At 32.7% G+C, this 24,245-nt stretch overlaps 1 protein-coding gene across 1 annotated transcript in view; it reads right to left on the reverse strand.

Annotated features, from left to right (window-relative positions):
* Nucleotides 1-381: 381 nt before the first annotated feature.
* Nucleotides 382-24,245, reverse strand: part of LOC118198293 (heme-binding protein 1-like) — a 34,822-nt gene continuing 10,958 nt past the window's right edge. The window contains exons 3-5 of the mRNA XM_035369935.2: nucleotides 10,239-10,368; nucleotides 5,721-5,892; nucleotides 382-3,654 (exon numbers count right to left, since the gene is read on the reverse strand). Coding sequence (XP_035225826.1) covers nucleotides 3,474-3,654; nucleotides 5,721-5,892; nucleotides 10,239-10,368 — 483 coding nt within the window. The 3' untranslated portion in view covers nucleotides 382-3,473. The remainder of the gene's footprint in view (nucleotides 3,655-5,720; nucleotides 5,893-10,238; nucleotides 10,369-24,245) is intronic.

Here is a 24,245-nt window from a genome sequence, read left to right on the forward strand (position 1 = left end):
TGGATAACAGCTATGCTCCTGGTAAATCATCTGTATATTTAGAAATGTAGACAGACCATGTGTTTAGCTTTGAATTAGAGCTTTGTTTTATGAACATCGGAAAGTTAGCTACAGAGCAGATCCATTTTTGTAATACTTTTAGTTTGGCGAGTCACGATTTCAGCTTGTATCATAATTTAAATGGCAATACATCAGACGTAGCTTCGTAATTTTATTTGGATTTCAGTTTGACTTGTTCAGTTTAATACTTGTTAAAAGTGATATATCGCCATCAGATAAAGATAACGATAGGTCAAGAGTTCAGATTAAGTCAATTTCGCATCCTTAGTCATAAAGTGATTAACTAAAAGACAAAAGAAGTAAACGACTATAACAAGTATGTGAATAAAGTTAAAAGCTTTTATTTTCAAAGTATGATATACATGTAAAAATACATATAAAAAATAAAAATATTTTAAATGCTTATATGTATATACTTCCCCTTTCCATCCTAAAACAACAATAACTACTCAGGACCAATCTAACTAATCATGACGCTCTAAACTGCGTCATTTCAAAATGAATTCATATAATATAATTTCTACATAACGCAGAAACATATACAAGGCTGCAGGCAATTATAAATTTAGAAAGTTATTATTACCCAATCAAAACAAAGTTAAACTGAAGCCAAATAATTCTGAATGGGGGTTTTATCTTGAGCACGTCACACTCATTCTCTCACTTCCGTCCTGCTAACTTACTAACGCCTGCTATTGCTGCTTCAAATTATTTTAGAATTCTTTACGGCACCAATGTAGTTCTTCAAGAACAGCCGCTTACTGCGCCATTTTATCTATGTTGGGTTGAAAATGTTTGTCAACGACAATAAAGCAATATTAAAATTGATACCACTGCTAATATTTTATTGCAGTTATACCTTTATGCGTATATTCGCCAACAGCATCCAAATCAGTTCATGTATATATATAATTACGATAACTAGCATACGCTTTTCTAAGCAATTATAAAGAACTTTTCAAAATTAAATAAAATTAACATAATGTACATTTTAACTAATCAAATTTTTTAATTTCCAACAAAAATTTTGAAAATACCCTTAATGCTAACTTTACTCTCTCGTTATTCTGTTTAAGAATCATATTTTGAAAGTAAATAAAAATTATTATTATTATTATTATTATTAGCCCAAAGGGGCAATTTGTCCAGAAGGCCTATTAATTTCGTTCTGGCATTTTGCGCTGGTTCGTTATAAACGGTGTTTCACTTTTCACATTGTTGCCGCCAAAGCCCTGCATTATATTTAACGAAATTAAATAATGATGAATCGGCATGAATGTATGCATGTTTCTTGCACTGTGAAAAAAACAACAATTCCTAGAGACATCAAATTTTTAATAACATAGTACTCCACTCGAATATGGGCATCTGGAAGCCCAAATTTGGAATTTGTTTTATTATCGATTTCATATTTTGTAAAACTTTAACGAATTTTTAATTAACAAACTCAACGATTTCAAAGCGAGCAATGGCAACACTGTACGGAAAAGAAAAAAAAAATTATCTCCAGCGCCCGAGACTGTGTATTGGAATTCTAAAGATATGCTCTTGTTAAATTATTTGGTGATATTGCTGTTGAATTGAATTTTATGGTTTAAGTGCGAAGAAATTTATATTTAATAAATAAATGTAACACACTAAACGTTAAAAAAGTCCCTTTGGGCATGTATAAAAATCTGAAAAATTTCAGCTTTTATTATTATTATTGTTATTATTATTATGAGCAATTTAGAGCAAAGATGTAAGCTGATTGTTTTTCCTTCAGGAAATAATATTTTAGATGAATATACATTTCTTTCAAAGTAAATTTAATTCAGAAGTCAAATTCTTATAAATGTAATTTCTATATAAAGTACTCAAAACAATTCATATCCCTACGTTTAAACTCATGCAAAAATCGACTTAGATTGTAGTTTAGTTTATAGATTATCGTTTCGCATGAGGAAGACAGATTGTTATTAGCTTTTAACAAATTTGTTCATCTTCAGGATTCTTAAAAATTTGGCAATGTAACAAATCTTCTAAATAGTATACAAAGTAATGATATAATTACATGCATTCACTTTTTCCACAGAAGTATGCATATTGAAAAAATAACAAAAGATTTATGATATATGTACATTTAAAATTCTTTTTCGTACATTTCATACAACCGAGAAAATTACTTTACATTTCCAACGGAAGAAAAAGTTTTCAAAAAGGTTATTTGAGTTTGGAATAACTTGTAATGTTTTAACTGGAAACAAAATAATACTTTATGTTAGAAAAAGCGAAGAGAAAACAAACTGAGTCTGAATAGGATGCATTCAGTTGAGCAAAGTTTACGCTTACAGTGCATAAAGTGTTGCCATACTTTTTTATATTCACTGCACAATTTATATTTGGGATGCAAATCAAATCACCTTCCCCTGTAAAAAATGTTACTACTTGTTTATTCATAAAGTTTATACGAACTTTTAACATACATAAATAAGAATTCACTATTTGAAAACATTGAAAGATATCAAAATGTTTAATTTCATTATTCTTTGTTTTGAAGCTGAGGATGGCAATGATTTGTAAAGCAATTTAAAATGGAATCCAAAGTTTTAAGACTTTAATCTTGGAAAACAGGTAAGATGTTATCTATCTATATATATATATAAAATTGGCAATTTTAAGATTCCAGCAATACACTCCATAGGTTGTTATAAGCCTTTTGAATAAGATCTAATTTTTTAATTTTTATTCTGAACTGTTTTGAAGTTATTTTTAAGACATTAGGAGATGGATGAGCTTTAAGGCATGAATTGCCTACTTTATTTAGTGGTTACTTAAATTATTATCTATTGTTTAGCTATTATTTCCAGAGTTAGCATTGATATCAGCATTTTGATCAATATTATTCAGTAAGGCAAAGAGAAAAAAAATGTGTGTGGTGATGTGGGAGCACTCAGTTGATCAATGTTTATGTTTACTAATAATGTCTCCGGAAATGAGAGTAATCAAAAACAGGTGATTGTGGGAACACTCAGTTGATCAATGTTTATGTTTACAAGTAGTGTCTCCAAATGAGAATAATCAAAAACAATCTAAAAAGATCACTGAACAGTAAAAAACGTTTAGTTCTTTCCGTGCATTTTTGAGAGTTTACATTAATATTAACACATCAAAAAGATTATTCGAGACATATCCCAGACCCTGGTCATTAAATCAAAGGCTGAACGTTGGACAGGACACAGGTACGTTAGTTGGCCATTTTGATTTAAAGCATCTGTCGATTCGTTAGAGAATAGGGGGCTTACTAGTTAGGTTAGAATAGAAATAGTTTAGGATAAAATAAACGACGAAGCTAAGGGAGAAATTTCAAAACTTAATTTTTTTTTTCAATTTTTCCTCCGATATTTTCTTAACAAAAATATAGAGAATTCAGTTTAGAAATCATTCTTCTTAAACCAGACTTCATTAAGGCGTTCTGTTTCACGCCATGGACTGTCGTACACATTAATATAATAGAAGGTAGTGTTGAGTGCTCCATTTATTGAAGCTGAAGCTTTCAAGGCGTCGGCTTCATTGTCCCATATGCTGTCTGAGCGAGCCTGTCCACCAAATGATCTGTAGAAAAGAAAGAAAGAGCGTTATTAGCAAATTCTATTTCAGAGGAATACCAAATCAACTAATTTCATGAAGAATATGATGCAAACTAATTTCTTATAGCCACATATATTTTATAAACTAAACGCTTAGGCGGCCAGAATTTGGTCTGGCGAGTTACGCATGCCAATAAAAAGGCTGGCGTCGGAAGCAGTTTCTTTACAAAATTCTGGAAAATCGCCTAATTAATATTTTTTTGTCCTTTTCGTTACAAAATGTAGTAAAAAGTTTGATATATAACCTATGAAAATTTCAGAACTTAATGACTGATACAATTTAGAATTTAAGTCCTAATAAAGAATATAACACAGTACAAAGTCCGATATTCGGAATCGTCGGGACTTTGGCATTTTCAGATTTTGGAAATTCCTGTATTTTAGACCATCAGTTTAAATCCAGTAAGATGACATGTAAAAATTATAAAATTAAAAATTTGAAATTGTTGTGACCTTAAAGGAATCAAAATTTACAAAACAGAGCTCAATACTTATTGTTGCAAAGAGCTAAACTTTTCTTTCAAATTAAAATGTTCAGGCTGTTTCGTTTTTTGTGCTAATGTTTTCACTTTATAAACAGACATCATTTCATATTCAGTAACAAAGTTCGATTGTTCAAACCCTGTAACTGCCGCATTGAGAATTCTCACTTCGAGGACTGTCATCCACCAACGTCAATCAGTGTACCGTCTCTGGTCAAAGTGCGATTCTCTAAATCAGCGGTGCCCAACCTTGTGCTCGCCGATCGTTTTGTATGTGCTCACCAGCCCGATTAGGTACTGTGAACAAAAAATATTTTAAAAATAACCATTCATTTATATTTAATTGTTAAAAATATGATACGCATTATATAGTCATTAGAGATATCTTGCAAGACGTTATAAAATAATTGATTGCTGACTGATGAACTTGATAGCGAACATAGAATCTTATTGCTTCATTCCGATGTTAGATGGCTCAGCAGGGGAAACGTACTTCAACGATTTGTAGAACTTCTTTCGCCAATAAAGCAGTTTTGGGAATCCAGAAACGAAAGTTATTAAAAATTGGATGATAATAATTGGTTATACGATCTGTATTTTCTCATGGATATAACAGCTAAACTGAAAAAACTGAACGAAGATCTCCAGGGAAAAGAAAAATCCCTTTTTCAATTGACTAAGACTGTAACTGCTTTTCAGATAAAGTTAAATTTGTGGATAAATCAAATGAAAGGAAACAATTTCACCCATTTTCAGAATATATCAAGCCATATTAATAACCACAAGGCAATTGAAATAGAGAAATACTCGGAAAACCTAAATGCACTGAAAAATAATTTTGAACTCCGCTTCTCTGATTTCCATAAAGTTCAACCAATTATTATCTCAACCAATTATTTCAATTATTCATCTCAAACACATTTGCCGAAATTAATATTTCAGATATATCACATAAATATGTTTAACAAAAATGCTGATATTTTGGAAATGTGCTCACGATAGGCCAAAATGTTATCTCGAGAGAGGCCAAAGGTTGGGCACCACTGCTTTAAGTAGCAGGTGTTTTAAAGTGACATGCAGGAAAAACGCTTTTACAAAAAATCTGCTTTTTCTTATGTATTATATTCTCAATTTCTAGCTTTTGTAAAAGAAAATAAAAAATAAAGATTCCAAATTTTTTTAAAAATTGCTGGCGTTCTGGAGGTCTGGGTACTGAATGTCCGGATTTGCGGACTTTGTACTGTATTATGCATTACAACGAAATTAAGAAAATCAAATTTTGAAATAAAGGTTAAGGACAATGTATATAAACGAATAAAACGGAAGAAAATACAAATGGCACAGTGCAAATAATTTTAAAAGCAAGTAACCTCTTGAACTCTCCTGTTTTACACAGTAAATCGGATAAAAAGTGCGATTAATGAAATGACATTGTATTAAATATGTGTTTGATAGAAATTTTATGGATAATATTATCTTCTTTTAAATAAAGAATATGTTTTTCAAAAAACATTTTCGTTATTTATTGCTGTAACAGAGATGAACTCACCTAGCAACATAAGTCGTTTCAGGCTCTCTCACAACCGTGACAAGAGGATTAGTTGGAACAGGTGGATTTTCACTTTGCTCTGGCAGTAAAGCTATTGACATGGTGTACGTGTTGTACCCATCATTCACCTTTTTTGCAGTTCTCACAGGCACCATCATTTCCAGATTCTCTCCTGTCAAAAAATAATGAATAAATACAAAGTTTTACTGATCTGAAACTGGATCATGATTTCGTAAATAAAATCAGAATTTTTTAATGTGTTCCAAGAGTTCAAAATTCAAGCATCCTCCATGTTCAAAATACCAGTACCCAATTCTTTTTAATTATCTTTTGAACATTCACAACTATTTCGAAGTAACTATTATCTTAAATTTATTTAGCATTGTTGATTATTTTGAAAATTAATTTTAAAAAAAAGTCAAATATTTTTAAAGACATCATTTACAAGCAAGTCGTATAAAGACATATCACTTCTCGTTCCCAAAAACTTTTCGAAGCCATTGTCACGGAACTCTTTCGACTATTTATCTATATTATTAGGGCACTATGCCGGTATAACAATTGATAATCTTAAGGATGAATATCAGGACGTAGTAATTAAACGGGAAAGACTAAAAAATTAAATTGAAAATCATTATTTTGAATCTGATACCGAGTCAGAAGGAGAAAGTGATCTGTCTATTAAGGAGCATTCATCCGAAGCCATATGCAGTGTTTGAAAAAATTGCATCTTGTCTGTATATAAATTACTCTCGAAATATAATTTATATAATAATGCATACGCCAATGTCTTTTTTGCTTATAAGTTTGTACTCACTCTATCTATAACGCAAGTCGAATGCGAAATAGCTTTTTCAAAGTGAAATATTATAAAACGTAGATTAAGGAATACTATGAAGCAAGCTATTTTGGAAACATTGCTATTGATGAGCATAAAGAAGGATATTTTAGCTAAAGCAAAAGTTGAAGATATAATGAAGGAAATATTTGCCCAGGCAACCTGGAATTAAAAAATATTTAAATAGCTAATTATGAATTAATCGTTGTTTAGTGTATATAATTGTTTAGTCGCTGTTACTTATTGTTATATATATATTATATATATGAAATAAAGTGTTACTTCTCTGGAAAGGTATATTTTTATTTTATAAGATTATTTTTTATGATGATGATGATGACAGTGATAACTGATGTGTATAATGACATCCTATATGGGGGCCTTAGAGCCGACATATTTTTTTCTTGCCAGGGCCGATTTCTTTGGCCCATCCGCCACTGTTTACAAACATCAGAGAGTTTAAGGTTTCGCATTTAAATCAACATACTAAAATCTGAGAAGTATTGAGTAGGCTCAAATTTGTTTTAGTAGGAAAAAATACAATATAGCCAGCCACACATGGTCAACTTTCTGGCCAATTTTGCTATGCAACTAGAGTCGCAGTTCCCTGAAAGTTTCATACTTCATATACTATGCTGATTGATAAAATTTAAGGCTGATTTTTTTAGTCAAAATTAGATGATTTTTAAGGCACCATACTTCCCTTTTGCAAAGTAAATTCCTGTATATTTTAAATACATTTTTACCCCACTTGATAAACGATATAAAAACATGAACTAGATTTTTTGTGACATGTTATTCTCTTTAAACATTGGCATTTTTCTTCTTCACCTCTGTCTCTGCAACTGTCTTTTCAAGTGTTGACAATGCCTAGAAATTATGTGACTTTAAACACAGACTATATGGTAGGTATTCTTAAGTTGTTGCTTCAATTTTCGACAATATTGCTAATGCAACAACTGCAACCTGTCCTGGAGGGGGGGAAAGAACAAAAACCACTCGCTTTTGAGCAAAATCGGTCTTTCTTCTTCACAATTCTACGAAGATGCGTTATCAGGATATTTATAGATATTAACCATCGTTCATTGTCTGCACATGGGTTAGTAGTGTTGATGGCCGCAAGAACCTGCTTTGTTCATCAGTTGCACTTGTTATCGTTATATAGTGCACCTTTGTCATCGGCATATTGAAATAAGAATAAGTATTTCGTCATAATATTCGAATATTTCTATAAACATCTTACTTCGACAAAACGTTATAAGGTTATTATTTAAATTAACCAGTTATTTATAATTTCAGCCTTTACAATAATTTCTCCTTTCCGTTTCCTCACCAAATGTAAATGAATTAAATAGTATCTTAACCGATATTTTTGGATTGTAAGACAGAGCATGTTAGTGGCCAGCGAGTGTACGCTGCATTTAGTTTCTGCTAGCTCTGATAAGTTGTAATTATTCGGCTTTGCATTATATCGCTGCCGACATTTTAATCTGATACGCCGGTAGAGTTACTGAACCAGCTTAAAGTAGGTATAAATTGTGTACTTTTTACTACTCTTCCACGTTTAACTCGAAGATGACTATTTCTGTTTAGTTCACCACGAATTGTAGCTCATTTGGTTTGCACCAGAAAATGCATTTATATTTTAATTTCTATTTAATAAAACAACGTTATTAAAATCTGTTCATGGCTTGGAGTTACTTTAGATATAGCGATGATTCTTTCACGTCTGGTTAGGTTAATAGCTCCAGATCAAGTAATAGGTGTTTTCAATGGTTGTGACTACAAATACTGACTATGGCTGTCAAGCTGCAAGTTCGGACACGGACATGTATGATCTTTACAAAACCCAGTACAGAGTTGCCACGCTTAATTAAGGGAAAAAGAAATATAGACCACATTAAAATGTTTCAAGAACTCTGATACGTTATACAGAGAGTTTAGGAAAGTATTAATGTTTTCGGAGATGACATAAAAACAGCAGGACAGATGTGAGTAACAGGGTTGTTGAAAAAATTTTAATAATGAGGTTGAATATGATTTTCAGATCCTAAGATAATAGGATCTTAAAGTATTCAAGTTTCAGATATTAAATATGTTATATACATGAATGGTCAATTGTCAGTTTTAAAAAATAATGCTAGCACAAATTCTGTGACTATCGGCACTAAGCATTTCGCAACAGAAAGAAAGTTTATCATCACAAAAACATGTAATCTTTTATATAGAGAGATAGATAGATAGGTTTTTGTGTGTGTCCCCATCATCTTAATTTTGGAAAGCTGATTTCTCGAGTATTTCGTATAGGCAGCTGCTTAATGCAATTCTCATTTTTATTTTAGTCTTAATTTCATTTAAAGAAGAACAATATTTGGAAAACCTAACATGCTTTCCCATTTCTCTTCATATACATATGCACATAGAAGATTATTTTTGACGGGCAAATTGAACATTTTAGCTATAGCATTCAGCTAGTCAATAGAACAAAGAACAGTATTTTAAATTTAAGTGCATAGCTAAGTCAGCACTCTGCAATCTTTCCTCAAAGAATGACTTACGGATTAGAGTTAAAAATTTAATTCATAAAAATAAAGATTTTCACAAAGAATATAAAATTGAATCTTCAGCACTTTTCTAAGAGAGATATGGAACCAAGTAATTATCTGCTCCTCAGTTGTAATTCAAGCAACCAGCATAAGCGTTTGCTTATTAAGTAAACCAACAATTGAAATTGTGGCTTAAATTTCATTGCCTGTGGAATAATAGTCCCCATTACCCTTTAGAAGGCCTCTTTAAGTTTCAAAGCATTTAGCTGGACGGTTCAGGTAAGCCCATAACATTCCTAACTAGATAATAGTATTTGGATTTATAAACCATCTTCTATGATCACCAAAGATTGTCTGATTTAATTTGCAGCTCCAGAGCTAACAATAACTGAAAAGCCGAGCCAAAACATTAAATAGCCATATAAGCCGGAATAGCAATTATTTGATTCTCTGGTAACATGAACTCGGCAGGCATAAATCTCTTTGCAGGGAAACTAGCTTTGGAGAGCCTTGTTATGTAGACAGAATGTAAAAATTTCAGAAGTGTATATGGATCTGACTTTTTATTTATGGACAACAATGCTCGTTCACAACCAGCAAACCTCGTTGATGAATTTCTTTTGAAGTTGATGACATTGAGCCAAATGTTTCGTCTTAACCTGATATGGAACTTACTGGTCTACCTTAGAAATGGGGTTGCTTGGAAACATCCCCTTCCTAGAGATGTAATGTCCTGAAAACCGCATTGCTGGGAGAAAGGAACTTAATTCTCCAAACTGTGATGAACTGCGTTATTTCCAGCAGAAAAACACGTTGCGATATATGTATGCAAGTCTCACTTAGTAACATATTATTTGCATTTTTAGTGTTTTACTCTACAGTTTAATATCATATGAAGTGTTCTTAACTTTTTTCTTTTATATTTATCTATTATGATACTATGCATCCTTCCACACAAATTCATAAAATTATAGTATATGGTTTCTGAGAAATCTTTGATTTAATGCGTGTAGAGATAATTCTGGACATGAGTGTTGATAGTTTGTATCTTCATATTAAACCTGTTGTACATTTTAATTAATGAATACATAATAACGTTACTGATTTTAAGTGATATTTACAAAATATACTCACCTCTATCATTTGCACCTCCAAGATAAGCATACAGCAGCTTTATAAGTGGCCTGGAAACATCGGCCTTGCTTTTCCCATTTTTGCTGGCACTAACCCAAACTATCGATGGATAAGATCTTTCTTCATAACCCTATTTAAACACAATTACAATTACATATTATATAAAAAGTCCAAACTATATACACGGAGTTCAAAAGAAAATCTATGGGGCCCCTCTTTGTTTCGAAACCCCAAACTGTATGCAATAATTTTACGATAAATTGAATATATTTCATCGAATAAAAACAACTGGATGGCTTAATATAATAGCTGAAAATTACGGAAATTATGAGATTTCTAACTTTGCAACAAAGCGAGAAAATAATCGATAGCGTTTTTCATTAGTTTTTCATCATCATTTAATTCGTGTAAATCGATATCTGAAAATGCAATAACGCCGGATACCTACCAGCTATACAATATTGGATAAAACTCGATTACGAAATTCATTGCTTTGACGTAATAATGATTGTACACAAACATCTGTCGTATCTTATAATGTTTCAATAAAATGCGACGAATACCAAGCTTGTTCAACAAATAATCAGGTATTAATCGAAGTGCTTTGTTTTTGTTTGTGTTTGTGTTTATGTTTGTGTTTATGCCTGAATTAGCAAATGTAATGAATGCCAAGCTAGTTCAAAAAGCATTCAAGTGCTAATCGAATTACCTCTTTCTTCATCTTACTTCTCGTATTTATATGTAGAATGGAATAGGTATATCCCAAAACAAATTTTCTGGAGCCATTCGAATACCCGAGCATTTGAAGTCTAGCCTCTGAGTTTTTTTTAATATTCACGTAACTTTTCACTTTCTTAAAACGGCCAAAAAGCGAACTTCCGAAAATTTAAAAAAAAATGGATGCGTCCACGTAGTGTTTGGTTTCGTCTTATTAATACTCGAGGATTTGGCGTGCATGAGCTCTGACTGATAAAGAAATAGTGAAAAGCTTCTGGAAGACAGGGATATGTAATACTCATGCTTCTGAAAATAATTGCTAGAGGTAAAACACACTGAAATGTGATGAAAACGATGACAACGGTAACTATGGCTATTTGCAAACTGTAACAGACGACACAATTCCAGCAGCACTTTTGAATTTAAGCCTAGCGACAACAACAAAGGGCGGACGAGACTCAAGATACAGAGAATTGAAAATTAAAATAGCTTACAAGATATTGTAATATTACTAATACTACGCATTCTTATTGGAATGTAGGTTTCTTTTAAAAAACTAATACTGTGAAAGTTACCGGTAGTTTATCCACGAATACTTTTCATTTGTTATGTTCTTCCCGCTTTATAGTCTTACCAAATACTTTTCATTTATTATGTAACCGCGTCCTTCGGAAAATAAATTTTCCTCACAAATTTCTCCTCGAGATTTTCATATGATAAAATTAGTAAAAAAAAGGAGGAGAAATATATGAGTAAATATTATAAGGTATTTCTCCCGCCTTAGCATGCCTTCGCGGTGTAGTGGTCAGCACGCTCGGCGCGTACTCGAGAGGTCCGTGATTCAAGTCCCGGCGAGGGCATTGCTCACTTTTTATCTCTCCTGCTTCCTAATATATTTACAATATGGTATCAATAAAATTCGTTTTATCGAAAACATTTCAATGAAGTCCCATAACTATTCTTGTCAAAATTCAATTACTATGTCCCTATTTTTTAAAGTTCTTTTGTTGTTACCTCATGCTCTTGATCAGGCATGGAAAATGTTTTGACACTGCTATGCTCGTTATATTTAAACGAGATTATGTTGGGCTGAGAAGTTAACCAGGGCAAAATTATAGAGACAGAGAGGTAGAGATAGGAATTTTATATGCATAAATAATTAGACGCTAAAGTTATATCAGCGAATAAAATGCTAATTTTTATTTGAGTTAAACAGTAAAAGGAAAAAACTGCTGTCCTTGACGTCCGCTTTGCAGTTCTAAAATCTCACGTTTCTGATCATAGGACTAATAATTATCTAAGTTAACAACTTATATTATAGCTTTAGTGCAACGATGTAGATTTTTAAATTAACTACAAGCTATTTTATAAATATTATTATAATTTAAAACTGCTTAATTAACTTTTACTCTTAATTTGTTTTAGCTTAACTTCATCTGGAATCATCGTCATGTAACTGTAGCTGGAATTATCATCATGTAACTTTTTATATTGCACGAAACACGTTAGCATATTAAATTAATAAAAAGTCACTTCCTTTTAAGTTTTTGGCTTTTAACAAGCCGGACGTTCTCAAAAGATATAACAAGTATTTCGTTACTTTCTCATTATCCGCATTCCCAAGAAAATCGCCAATTTACTGTCTACGTTATAAAAATGTGTGTTTGTTTATCTTTACTACTCATAGGTAATCTTATGCTCATAACTAATAACAAAAAGAAGTATTTTATAAGAAACAAAGAATTTTATGAGATAAGATTTAAATCTATATTGTTGATTAAAAAAACACTAATCAGCAAAATGACAATTAAATATAAAGCGTATAAATCCATGTATAGTCAAAGACATATGTGGTACGCTCATGCGTGGGTTTATTATTGCTTGTAATACTCGAAAATACACAAGTAAAAAGTCATATGCCGAATATTGAAACCCTGGTCAAATAATCAGAAAGTATTGCATTTCTTTTTTAAATTAGATATCGGCTGCAAATCTCTTGTAAAAACTAACTTTATACTCCCTAATTGTCTTCGCCCCCCATGCAGTTCTCTGTGCTCTTTCCATCTACCTCAAATTTAAAACGAAATTTTGTACAAAAGAAGCTCACTTTTCTTAAAATAATTTCTTATTTTTAACAACGTTCTTTAACATTCTTCCGTGCATTTGTTTACAAACTTTAAGTAGACAGATTTCTCCACTCTGTTCACCTTTCAAAGTAATCAAGAAATCACAATCTAATCTTTGGAGTAGCAATTCAAGTTTCTAGCCAATAATCTAATCTTGCAAAGGCGGCTCTTATACTGAGTCTTCCTTCCATGAGGAATTAGAATACATTTTGTCATCTCTTTAAAATACGCGGGTGCGAATAATCGAAAACACAGGATATGCGCAAAAGATTGTTTTAGTTTCCAAAGTTAATAAACAATTTATTTCTCATTTGGGCGAACAATATACACCATCAGTAGTAACAACTGCTCAAGTTTCTCATATGTTGTCTTGAAGGAATAGACAAGAAAAGTAAAAACCAAACGGATTTTCAGGTCTCATCTCGACTGAGGATACTTGCGTTTTTTGTAAAATTTATCACGAAGTATTCCGCCAGAATAAAATTAATGGTACCATTCGATACAGAAGAGTATATGAATTCCATAATAGTTTCGAGATCTAGTTTGGCTACAGCATTTCTGGAGAAATAATCTTGAGAAGAAAAAAAAATTCTCAAATGTCAGGTATACGAAAAATACTTTTGTTAAATTTCTCAAGAAGTATTCAAACTAGAATAAAATTTATGGATCTATTTAACGCAGAAGTGCCTGTAAAATGTAAACCTCGTCAGAATCTAGTATAACTGCAAAAGTTCCGAAGATTTCAGGTATCGAGATCTAGAAAATAAAGAGATTTATAGATATAAGTATTACTAGGAATAGAATACCTAAAATTATTCTTAGCTCTCACGATAGATCTTACGATGAACATCAGCGTGGTAATTAAATTCATCATAAGCTTGGTCTTTCATGTGTCATCTGAAGACCTGCAGTACATCCGTTATCTGTGTCTAGGGGAAGAAACATACAGTGGATGGACAAAAATATGGAAACACCTTGTGAAATGCATGTTTGAAAAGAAAGACTGATTTTAATGAAATATGTAGGTGGCGCTGGCGTTTTTGACTACTGACGCCACCTATACAACTTCGTAAATGTGCTAACAAGGTAGCCGAGGTATTTAGTGTTTCAAGAGGTACTGTATCAAAGATTTATTCCGCATATTTGAAAAGCGGAAAAACAACATCTGCTAAATCACAGCGCGGACGAAAGTGTGTCCTGAGTGATCGTGACAGAAGATTATTAAGGGCAATTGTGACGAAAAATAAGAAGACCACAGCTGCAAAAGTTACTGCTGAAATGAATGTTGTGTTACCGAACCCTGTGAGTACCAAAACAATTAGAAGGGAGCTTCATAAACAGGGAATTGCTGGCCGTGCTGCAATTGAGAAGCCACTCATCAGTGATGCTAATGCCCGTAACAGGAAAAGGTGGTGTTTAAGTCATGAAGCCTGGACTATAGAGCAGTGGAAGCGAGTAATATGGTCTGACGAGTCTTCTTTCACATTGTTTCCCACTTCTGGCCGAGTTTACGTTTGGAGAACGCCATCTCAAGCCTATAATACAGACTGCTTGTTCCAAGAGTGAAACATGGCGGGGGTTCTGTTATGGTTTGGGCAGCCATATCGTGGTTCTCTTCTAGCCCCATGATAACTGTGTCAGGGCACATGACTGCCAAGACTTATGTGAACATTTTGGCTGATCAAGTTCATCCCATGGTACAAACTTTGTTCCCCGATGGTGATGGTGTCTTCCAAGACGACAATGCCCCTGTTCACACAGCTCACATTGTCCAGGACTGGTTTAAGCACGAGGATGAGTTGTCCCATCTCCCCTGGCCACCACAGTCACCAGATCTGAATATTATCGAACCTTTGTGATCTACATTGGAACGGAAAGTGCGTTCTCGTTATCCACTGCCAACATCGTTATCTGAACTTGAAACCGTTTTGCAGGCAGAATGGTATAATATTCCCTTGGCAAACATACAGGAACTGTATTTATCCATTCCGAGAAGACTGCAAGCTGTTTTGGATGCCAACGGGTTTCCTACACCCTATTAAGCAAAGAAACATGTTTTTTTAAAGGTGTTTCCATATTTTTGTCCAACCCCTGTAGCTGAAGCTACTTTTAATAAAATTTTAAGGCGAGGAAAAGCACGGTGTCAAATGTGGCAAATGGGATGGTTAAGGGAAAAAGGACTTTCAATCGAGCATTGTGAATAACACAAATCAAAAAGTACTTGCACATTCTTGTGAAAATAGAACTCTGCCCATTTGTAACGGTAAAAGACAGAGTTGCATTGAATTGGGGTAACAACTAGTTTTCTTACATATTCAAAAATGAATTGCTCACATTTGCTTCAGAACGGGAAGCAGAATGCAATTCCTCGTGGTACAGAAAGCGTTGACTTCTAGGACAGTCACGCTTCTGCGTCATTTTATAACCATGCACGATAATAAGGCTGGTAATGAAAATCCGGGCACCTCACAATGGAGCTCATAGAAATCCTCCTGGACGCCAAATCATGGAAACTAACTTTGCGGTCTCTCAGTAAGAATAAGAAGCGAGCTGCTAACAGCACATGAACAGGTTAAGAGTTACCTTTACTGATGACAATGACGTATGCGAGATAAGAAAGACATTTACTATTAATTTCTGAAACTGCAGCATTCTTTTGTAAGCACTCTGTGTGAATTACACTTTCTAGCTTCTTCTGTACTTTTATGTAAAGACATTTGTTTTAAAATTTCCTTATCTCTTTTATCTAAATGTTCTTATCAAAACGTAGACAGATATATTATTACTTGGAGTGAATTCAAATGATATTCTCCAAAAACATTTCCTGTATCGATTTGCAAATATATTCCTTAAAATAAGAATTTCAACACTTTTAATGCAAATCCGCTTTTAAAAAGAATGAAAGAAAGAAAAATAGTCTGAAATGGTTTAGATTTTAACGTAACTCAAAAGTCCTCTTTTCTCCGGCAATATCAGCTGTTCTTCTGGAAATGGACATACAAATTAGTTATTTTTTAGGTCGTTTGGGTCTTTTAACTTATATTCTTCGACGATGTTTGACTTTTTTTTTTTTTGGAGGGGGGGGGTTGCTGTTATTGTTGTTGTCACGTAACTTTCTCAATCGTTTTTTACGTGATAAAAGCTTTTACTCTTCGATTAACCTACGCCGTAATTTCTTTTATTTGAAAAGTGATACGGGCATCAAAATTCATACACGTAGAATCATTAGAATTTTTGAATGTGAGGAAACCGAAAAAATGCTCATTGCCCTCGTCCGGATTCAAACTCCGAACCTAAGGAATATGCCTCGAGTGGGCTTTTCAGGTACACCGCTAAAGTATGCGGAGAGAAGAGGTTTGGTTTGGTTTATTAAGGCAAAGCACTCGAGGGCTATCTGCCTGAGCGGAGAGAAGAGAGAAAATATCTTATAAGTAATTAGATGAAAAACTGAGGTTTGAGACTAATACCTCTTTCAGGCTGAAAAAAACTGTCCAAGGTATAAAACACCACCAACGTACCATAGCCAGTTTTGATCTTATTAAACCTACAGCGTTATCTTACTATGCACATTAATGTGCACATACGTTGCTAATGTTTGTACTTATACAGAAAAGTAATTACGATCATCTGCTTAATATAGCATTAGAATATACGTGCTGCCAAAACATACGATACTTTATAAGCATCTGATAAACTAGGTGTATGTCTTTACGAGACATCTTTTGTGCCCAACACGTTACCAACTGATCTTTTACCTTCCTTAACGCATTTGGCTGGAACTGCTCATAAATGGTTTTATTTCACACATCCCGCGGTTGTTCCGACGAAATACCCTCATATGCGGTCAGGTCGTAAATTTAGAACCCCTTTTTTCACAGGGGGGCTGAAAAGTAGGGGGATAATCTTGCTCGTGGTTTTGGGGGTCGTTTAAACATCTAACTTCTATACATTAAGTTTTATACAGAAGAAAATACAAATTGAATTCTTCGAATGAATGCAATTTTGTACAATGAAAATGTATTACTTAATGATAAACTGTAAGATAAATAACATCTTTTTTTAAAGCCATAGGTGTATAAAGACAGATATTTGTTACACGAATGAATTTGTAGTAAATATTGAGTTTTTCATTTCGAATGCTATGTTCCATGTATGCGAAGTAGCTGAGTATGTGAGATAATAGTCATAACCGAATGGCTTTCAACCTTTTCACGGCTAAGGACTGTTTCTCAATTACATTGTGGTCGCTGCTTTTTGGTCAATTTTCTAATGGCATATAAAGAATAGTTGTTTTTATTTGAGACTTATGAAAGAATAACGCAAACTAGACTTCAGAAAATTCCTAAGAATGAAGTTAGATAATACTGAAAAATACATTATTGATGCACTTTTGTGTTTTATATGTAGTAGTATTAAATACTACTATAATTCTTAAATGGAATCCTTAAATTATATATATCTATGTATAGGTATATATAAATGGAACCAAATATAGAACAAGGTATAAAATATCTTTATTATACAATGTTCATTACCATACGTATATTTACGTAATATCAATATAAATAGTTAGTTAGGTTTCGTACATATATAATTTATTTTTATATTTTGTATTTTTTGTATTAGATTCGGTATTGTATACGTATCTGAAGTTTAATTTGTTCTCTTTTTGGGTTACCACTTTAAGTGAGAAAGAATTGTTAGGGCCTTCATAGGGATTACATTATATACAATCAGTTAGGATCCGACTTTTTCTTTCTTTTAATCATTATATATATTGAAATACTACTTGATAAGTATACGTAAAATATAGCAGTTTTTTAAGCTACTTATTTATATATCTGTTGTTTGGTCTGGTTTGTTTGATTATAGCAAAGCATTCGACGGTTATTTGCCTAAGGGTAAGGGTTCCTTGTGGAGAACTTTCTAAGCAAAACTGACTCTTATACACGTTACACGTTTGGAAAACCTCGAAAACGCCAATACAGCCATCCCCGTCGATCCGGATTCGAACCCCGGATCGACCTGCCAGAGTTCAACGACTTTACAGCTCAGCCGCTAATGAGCCACACACACACACATCCACACACATACATTAAATAGTATTTACATGTCGTTTATAAAGTATAATTGAATGCAATTTAATCATAAAGAGTTAGAAAATATTCTACGGAATTACTTCACTTCGTAGACTTTTTGTTAAGCTTTACCATATTTCTTAAAGAGAATCACAACGCTGATTCCATTTCCTAGCCCTTTATGTATCTTATTTTTTTCTACACTGAATTATATTTAGAAAATTACTTCACTTGGTTATAGCTGAAAATGCAGGTTTTTATTGAAGAATTTAAGGGTAAGAAAAGGATTATGCCCTTTTCTAATTATTTTTGAAGCATTTAATTTTTTTTAAAAAAAGCGCACATTAATACGGATCACTGAACTAAAGTGCTCGATACACGACAGATTAATTAGCTACTAAATTTTGATTTTCGTTGAGTAAAAATGAATTCATCTGCATTCTATAAGAAAGTAAATATTCAAGAAATGTTTTTTTCTTCCTATTCTCGCAGTCATAATATTTTTCTTAAATATTCAGCTAATTCATATTCAAATATTCCAATCCATTACAATAAGTAATAAATCGATACAGTAAATAAATAATTTAAATTTAAATTGATTTTAATTGCCATTTTCCCTCTGATAAACCCCTCTTTAGAGTTCAATAGCAGTCGATCAGCTTTTGTTGGGGGTTCATTTTCTTTATGGCATGCTTACGTTATATATGTATGTATTATGCATTGCTCATACTCGTCAATTGCACCTTTTAATATTTTTTGGAAAAAAATCAATATGAGAATCCAGAAAATGATTCTTAGCGACGCTAAAACTATTATTACTAGGCACTCTCATGCCACAGTGTTTAAAAAAAATCCCATTGTTTAAAGGTAGATTCTATGCTCATATTTTAGTCGAAAATTAAAAGCTGAAAGTCAAAATTAGAAAGCCTCAATTAGAAGTAGTTATAGGAAATGTTAATCAATACTTATAATTTTACGGATTAAACACTTATTCCCTATTTGATCACGTGTATGGCAAACAGATATTCGTCATTTATAAAGAAAAGAAAGGTGAATCAAAATGAGTTATATTCTTGTTTTTCCAGCTGCAAAAACATCTTAAGATACTATCGGATTTAATCTTTAAATTATTCCAGTAATAATCAGAACAATGGGGGCCATTATTCTTAACTATAATTTACTAATGCAAATCCTATTTTGGTTTCAAATAGCTTTCATTAATTACGTTAATGATATACTGATATACTGATACTGAATGAGACCTAAAAACACTTTTTTTTTTTAAATATATCTCCTCTTATGATCCCCGACACAGCCGTTTTCTTTCCCCTTCCGTAATTAACGTCAGTCTCCTGCTCTTGATCGCATTTGCCAAGACACAGTTCCGACGACTGAATTCAAATCATAAACATTTGTGACTCTTACTGCGAATGTTCCAGACAGTGTAGCATATAATAAAATCTTACAGGAAGTCGACACTTCCAGAAAACAGGAACACCATAATCGTGTAAATGTGCACTGAAGTTAAGCAACGTTTTTAAGTTGCAGGCAAATATCAGTTTTTCGTCACATGAATGATTAAAATCTTACGTCAGAACGCTGTATGAATCACTGCATTTCATACACGATTTTTTTTTTCTTTCTTGCTACATCCTAATTACAATGTGAACAACCACATACATATGACCAGATGACGTAGAACATATTTGTAACCGGTTCCATGATGCAAAAGAAAGCTATATTAATCGGATGAGGAATTCTGCTGATACTTTCAACAGTTGATTGAAGTTAACATGAGTGCTTTAGAGGCGTGCAGCTTTGCAATTCTACATTTAGCTGTTTTTAGTGTATATATTACATACTTACAGAGTTCATTTGTATTTGATTATATATTGTAAGGATCTTAAGTTTTACTAACGTTTATTTTATTTTAAATCTTTACTATCACTTCTTATTTTCTACTTCCGGCCAGAATTAAAAGCTTTAACTTATTTATGCAAATTTGTCTTGCGAACGCCAAATACTTAAGTTGTGGCTTTTTGCCAAGCAAGAGAGAGGAAGAAGTGATTAGGAGCAGGCCGCTTGCCATAGCAGTTTTACTCGGTTGCTGGTTGCCTTCAAAGCCAGAGGTTTAATCCTCTTGATAATTTTAAACGTATCGTAGTGTTAACAGTTCTCTGTACTACATACGGCCTTTCTGTTAATATACGGCCAATCTTCAAGTAGATACTTGTTTATTAATCCAAAGTTAGTTTAGTTAGAATTTAGTTAATATTTTTATATTCTTACGTTCAGACCACAAGTGGTTGGTCTCTGTATTCCGAAGTCCGGAAATCATTGTAAAGAGAGAAAAATAAAGGGAATATACCCTTCCTGTGTATCTTGTCTACTTCCCACATTTATTGAACATAGCTTTAGTAAGTTCCCTGTTCCGAGTCAGGTCATTTAATGCTCCCAAAGCAAGTAAGGAGGAGGACTGAACCTGATAGTATGAGTTGCACCACTCTATTCCTTCTCAAATAAAATGGTATAAATTTCAATAAACTTTATCATCGGTAAGTCACGATCCTAAGCTTAGTCCAAAGCTTAGTGTTCAGTTATAGAATTTCTCTCTTCGTATGACATTCCGAAGGTACTAACTGGGATTAACTATGATAACTTTGCAGGGATTTATACTTATTTTAACTAACAAGTTAAGTTTAATTTTAAGCTTTCCTATAAGCCTTCATTCTCTAATTGTCAATGCCATAAATTTGGTAGCGCGCGTGAGGGAATGCAAATTCTACCTTGAAAACGTTAGAAACTTTAGAAGGGAAGTTAGAGTGTTCAGGCTATTCCCGTCACCTCTGGTAGCATGAGCTTCTATTTCTGCATTTCTTGCTGGTTCACGTGGCATAACAGCATTTACTTTGCTGCCAGTAGTTTCGACGCGGTTTTAAGTCACAGGAGTTTTCTGAGCCCTGTAACGTGATTTCTACTACTTGTTAAGATCTTCGACTTTTTATTTTAGTTCTTGTGATTTGAGTTACCGCCCAAGTGAGGCGTAGTGTGTTGCGCCAAGTCGACGCAATATGAATTTTAAGGAGTTTAATAAAGGGTACTTAACCCTTCTCCTGTGTAGTTCCTACAAGTACTTACTAAACGTACAGTTGTCGTTTAGAAGATAAGCAAGTGGTTCCTACAATTCTACAAGCTTTTACCTCTCCGAAACAGTATGACCCACTTTTTTGGCTGCGCTGATCTCTCATTTGTCAAATACGCTCATACATTTCCTCTCAACCGCCCATCAATTAGAACACCCATTAGCATATAAGGTATTTCTCCCGCCTTCGTGGTATAGTGGTTCTGCACGCTGGGCCGGTATTCCAGAGGTCCGTGGTTTGATTCTCGGCAAAGGCGTTGTTAATTTTTCATCTCTCAGCTTTTCCAAAAATATCTAATGTCTCTACAAGCATTTCAGATCTTATTAATATTATATCATACACTGGTTACCATAAATTAAGGAAAAATCACAAAAATCACGATTACTGAAAAAGTTACATGTAGAATTTAATGAAACTTACCCACAATATACATCATATAGTAAAATATCAAATAACACAAAAAGAAATTACCAGACAAATATGGTAGTATAGAAATTAGCACATGTATAAAATGAACAAATCGAAGATGTTAGTTTGCTATAGGAAAAGTACCTTCAGTATGGAATATTATCGACTCTAGAAGCGATACAGCACATACAGCGATGTGTGATGCTTTTAATTATGCGGTCTATCAATTCCATAGGAAGCGAGAGCCATTGTTCTTGCAAAGTAGTTGCAAGCGCGACAAGGGTCTGAGGGGGCGGATTGAGAACAGCTAGACGTCTTCCTAAAGCATCCCAAACGTGCTCGGTGCTACTTTGGTAGACGGTTGCACGGATTTTGGCGATTTTTTTGGCGATTTCTTTTTGGAGAGGGATACGACTTATGGTAAACCCATTGCTAGATAAGTTATTTATGGTAACCGATACTTTGTTGTCATTTTATTTAAAAAATAATGCGTTTTATTATGCATAAATTCCGTGTTTTAAATATTATTTATGACTTCTAAATAATAAAAATGAATTTAATTTTGCATTTTTATTTGAAATAAAAATTTTATTGTTTATGATATTTTATGGAATTTTATGTTGTGAGTGATGTAATGAATGACGTCACATTATTTTAAAAGTAATTGGTTTTAATATCTATAAATTTAATCTAATGTTTTAAACATTATTTATGGCTGTTAAATATTAAAACACAATTTAATTTTGCATTTTTTAAATATGATTTTATTATGAATGATTATTTAAATAATTTTAATTCTAGGCGTGATGTAATCAGCTCCCTGATTGGTTACTGAATATTTGTGCATTACCGCGCCATTTTAAAATTTTATTATTCATCTCTTCGAATTCCTCAGATTTCAAAGCAAATGGATGTCTCCGTTTCGAAGATGAATGTTGTTAGTGGTAATTACCAAGAATTATTGGTATCGGCATAAAAAAATTGCCATTTGAGACCTTATTTTGGCCAACCTGGATTTCCTAATCAAAGATTTATTTATTGTGACAAGGGTCAGAGGAAATTTATTTAAAATATTTGAAGGAAACCTCGCTAATTGCTTCTTCAATGAAGTGCGAGAAATGTGGATAACAGATGAAGATTTTTTTTTTTTTTTTTTTCTTTTTTTTTTTTTTTTTTCCTGGTGTTTATCAATATGCGTATAGTAAAATGCTTAAAAAAATGTAAGTACATATTTTTCTTTTACTTTATTATTGTATACTTCAATTTTTATTAAAAATTTAATACATATTTTTTTAATTTCCTGAGATATTTATTGCCACATGTTTTAATGTTAAATAATTATATCCTATAAAACTTATTTTAAAGGATTTGAATTTAAGTAATTGAAAAATTTTAATTCTTTTAAACGTTGGTATGATGTTTTCAATTCAATATTCAATTTAAGTAATATTTTATTCCAATTAAATGTTTTTTTTTTTTTTTTTATTGAAAATTTTAAATCCTTGTGCACCACATAGTATAGCCTTGTGCACCACAAGGCTTACAGAGGTAAGTAAAAAAAAAAAAAAACAAACAAATACAACAACACAACACAAAATAAAATAAACTTACAAATTCACAGATGATACGTAAGAGATAAATTTACAGAAAAAAGAGAAAGCCATTTTATGTTCAACAAAAACATGAAGAGGGGGAGGAAATGAAATATTCACAGAGTTTAACTTAGAAATGAGTTCCTTTCGTCCTTCCTTGAGCTTTGAACAATAGAACAACAAATGTTCGACATTTTGCACTCCCCCGAAACTGCATGAACACAAGTCTGTACTAGATAATCTAAATCTCTTCAGATATGAATTGAATTTACCATGTCCAGTTAGAAATTGAGTAACTTCAAAATTGCAGAAAAAGTGTTTATTATTCAGTCTGTGAGGAATGGAAGGAAAATATAGTTTAGTCAAAGAGGCAGTAGTAGAATTCCTGTATAGTTTATTCCACTCGAGTATTGTATCATCCCTACTTTTGTTCTTGTAAAATGACTTAGGAAGTATCATTGGAGTAATTACTTGAAGATCTGTAGCTTGTTTTGCCAACCAATCAGCCCGTTCATTTCCTAGATGTTAATTAAATGTTGGCGCAATGTTTTTATTCTATTATATGAAAGTAATAATTTAACCTTACTTTAGCATTTTATACTCTTAGTAAATGTATTTATTTACATTTGTCAGCCATCTTAATGAAAATAACGTTTTCAACAAAAAATTAATCCATTATTTTTAACGATATTTATTTTTTTAAAGTTTCGAATACTTTACTATGCGTGAAATACGTAAAAACAGCATTTTTCGAGATGGCTGACGACTGTAAAAACCGCGCCAACAATTGCGCCAATGTAAATTGCCAAAAATCCGTGCAACCGTCTACCAAAGTAGCACCACGTGCTCGATAGGATTCAAATCCGGTGACCAAGCTGGCTACTCCATTCGCATAGTTTCCTGGGTCCTACTTTGGTAGACGGTTGAATGGATTTTGGCGATA

This window comes from Stegodyphus dumicola, chromosome 7, assembly GCF_044657685.1.
Source record: "Stegodyphus dumicola isolate Sdum_Otavi_A_Nest chromosome 7, ASM4465768v1".
Classification (NCBI taxonomy): Eukaryota; Metazoa; Arthropoda; class Arachnida; order Araneae; family Eresidae; genus Stegodyphus; species Stegodyphus dumicola.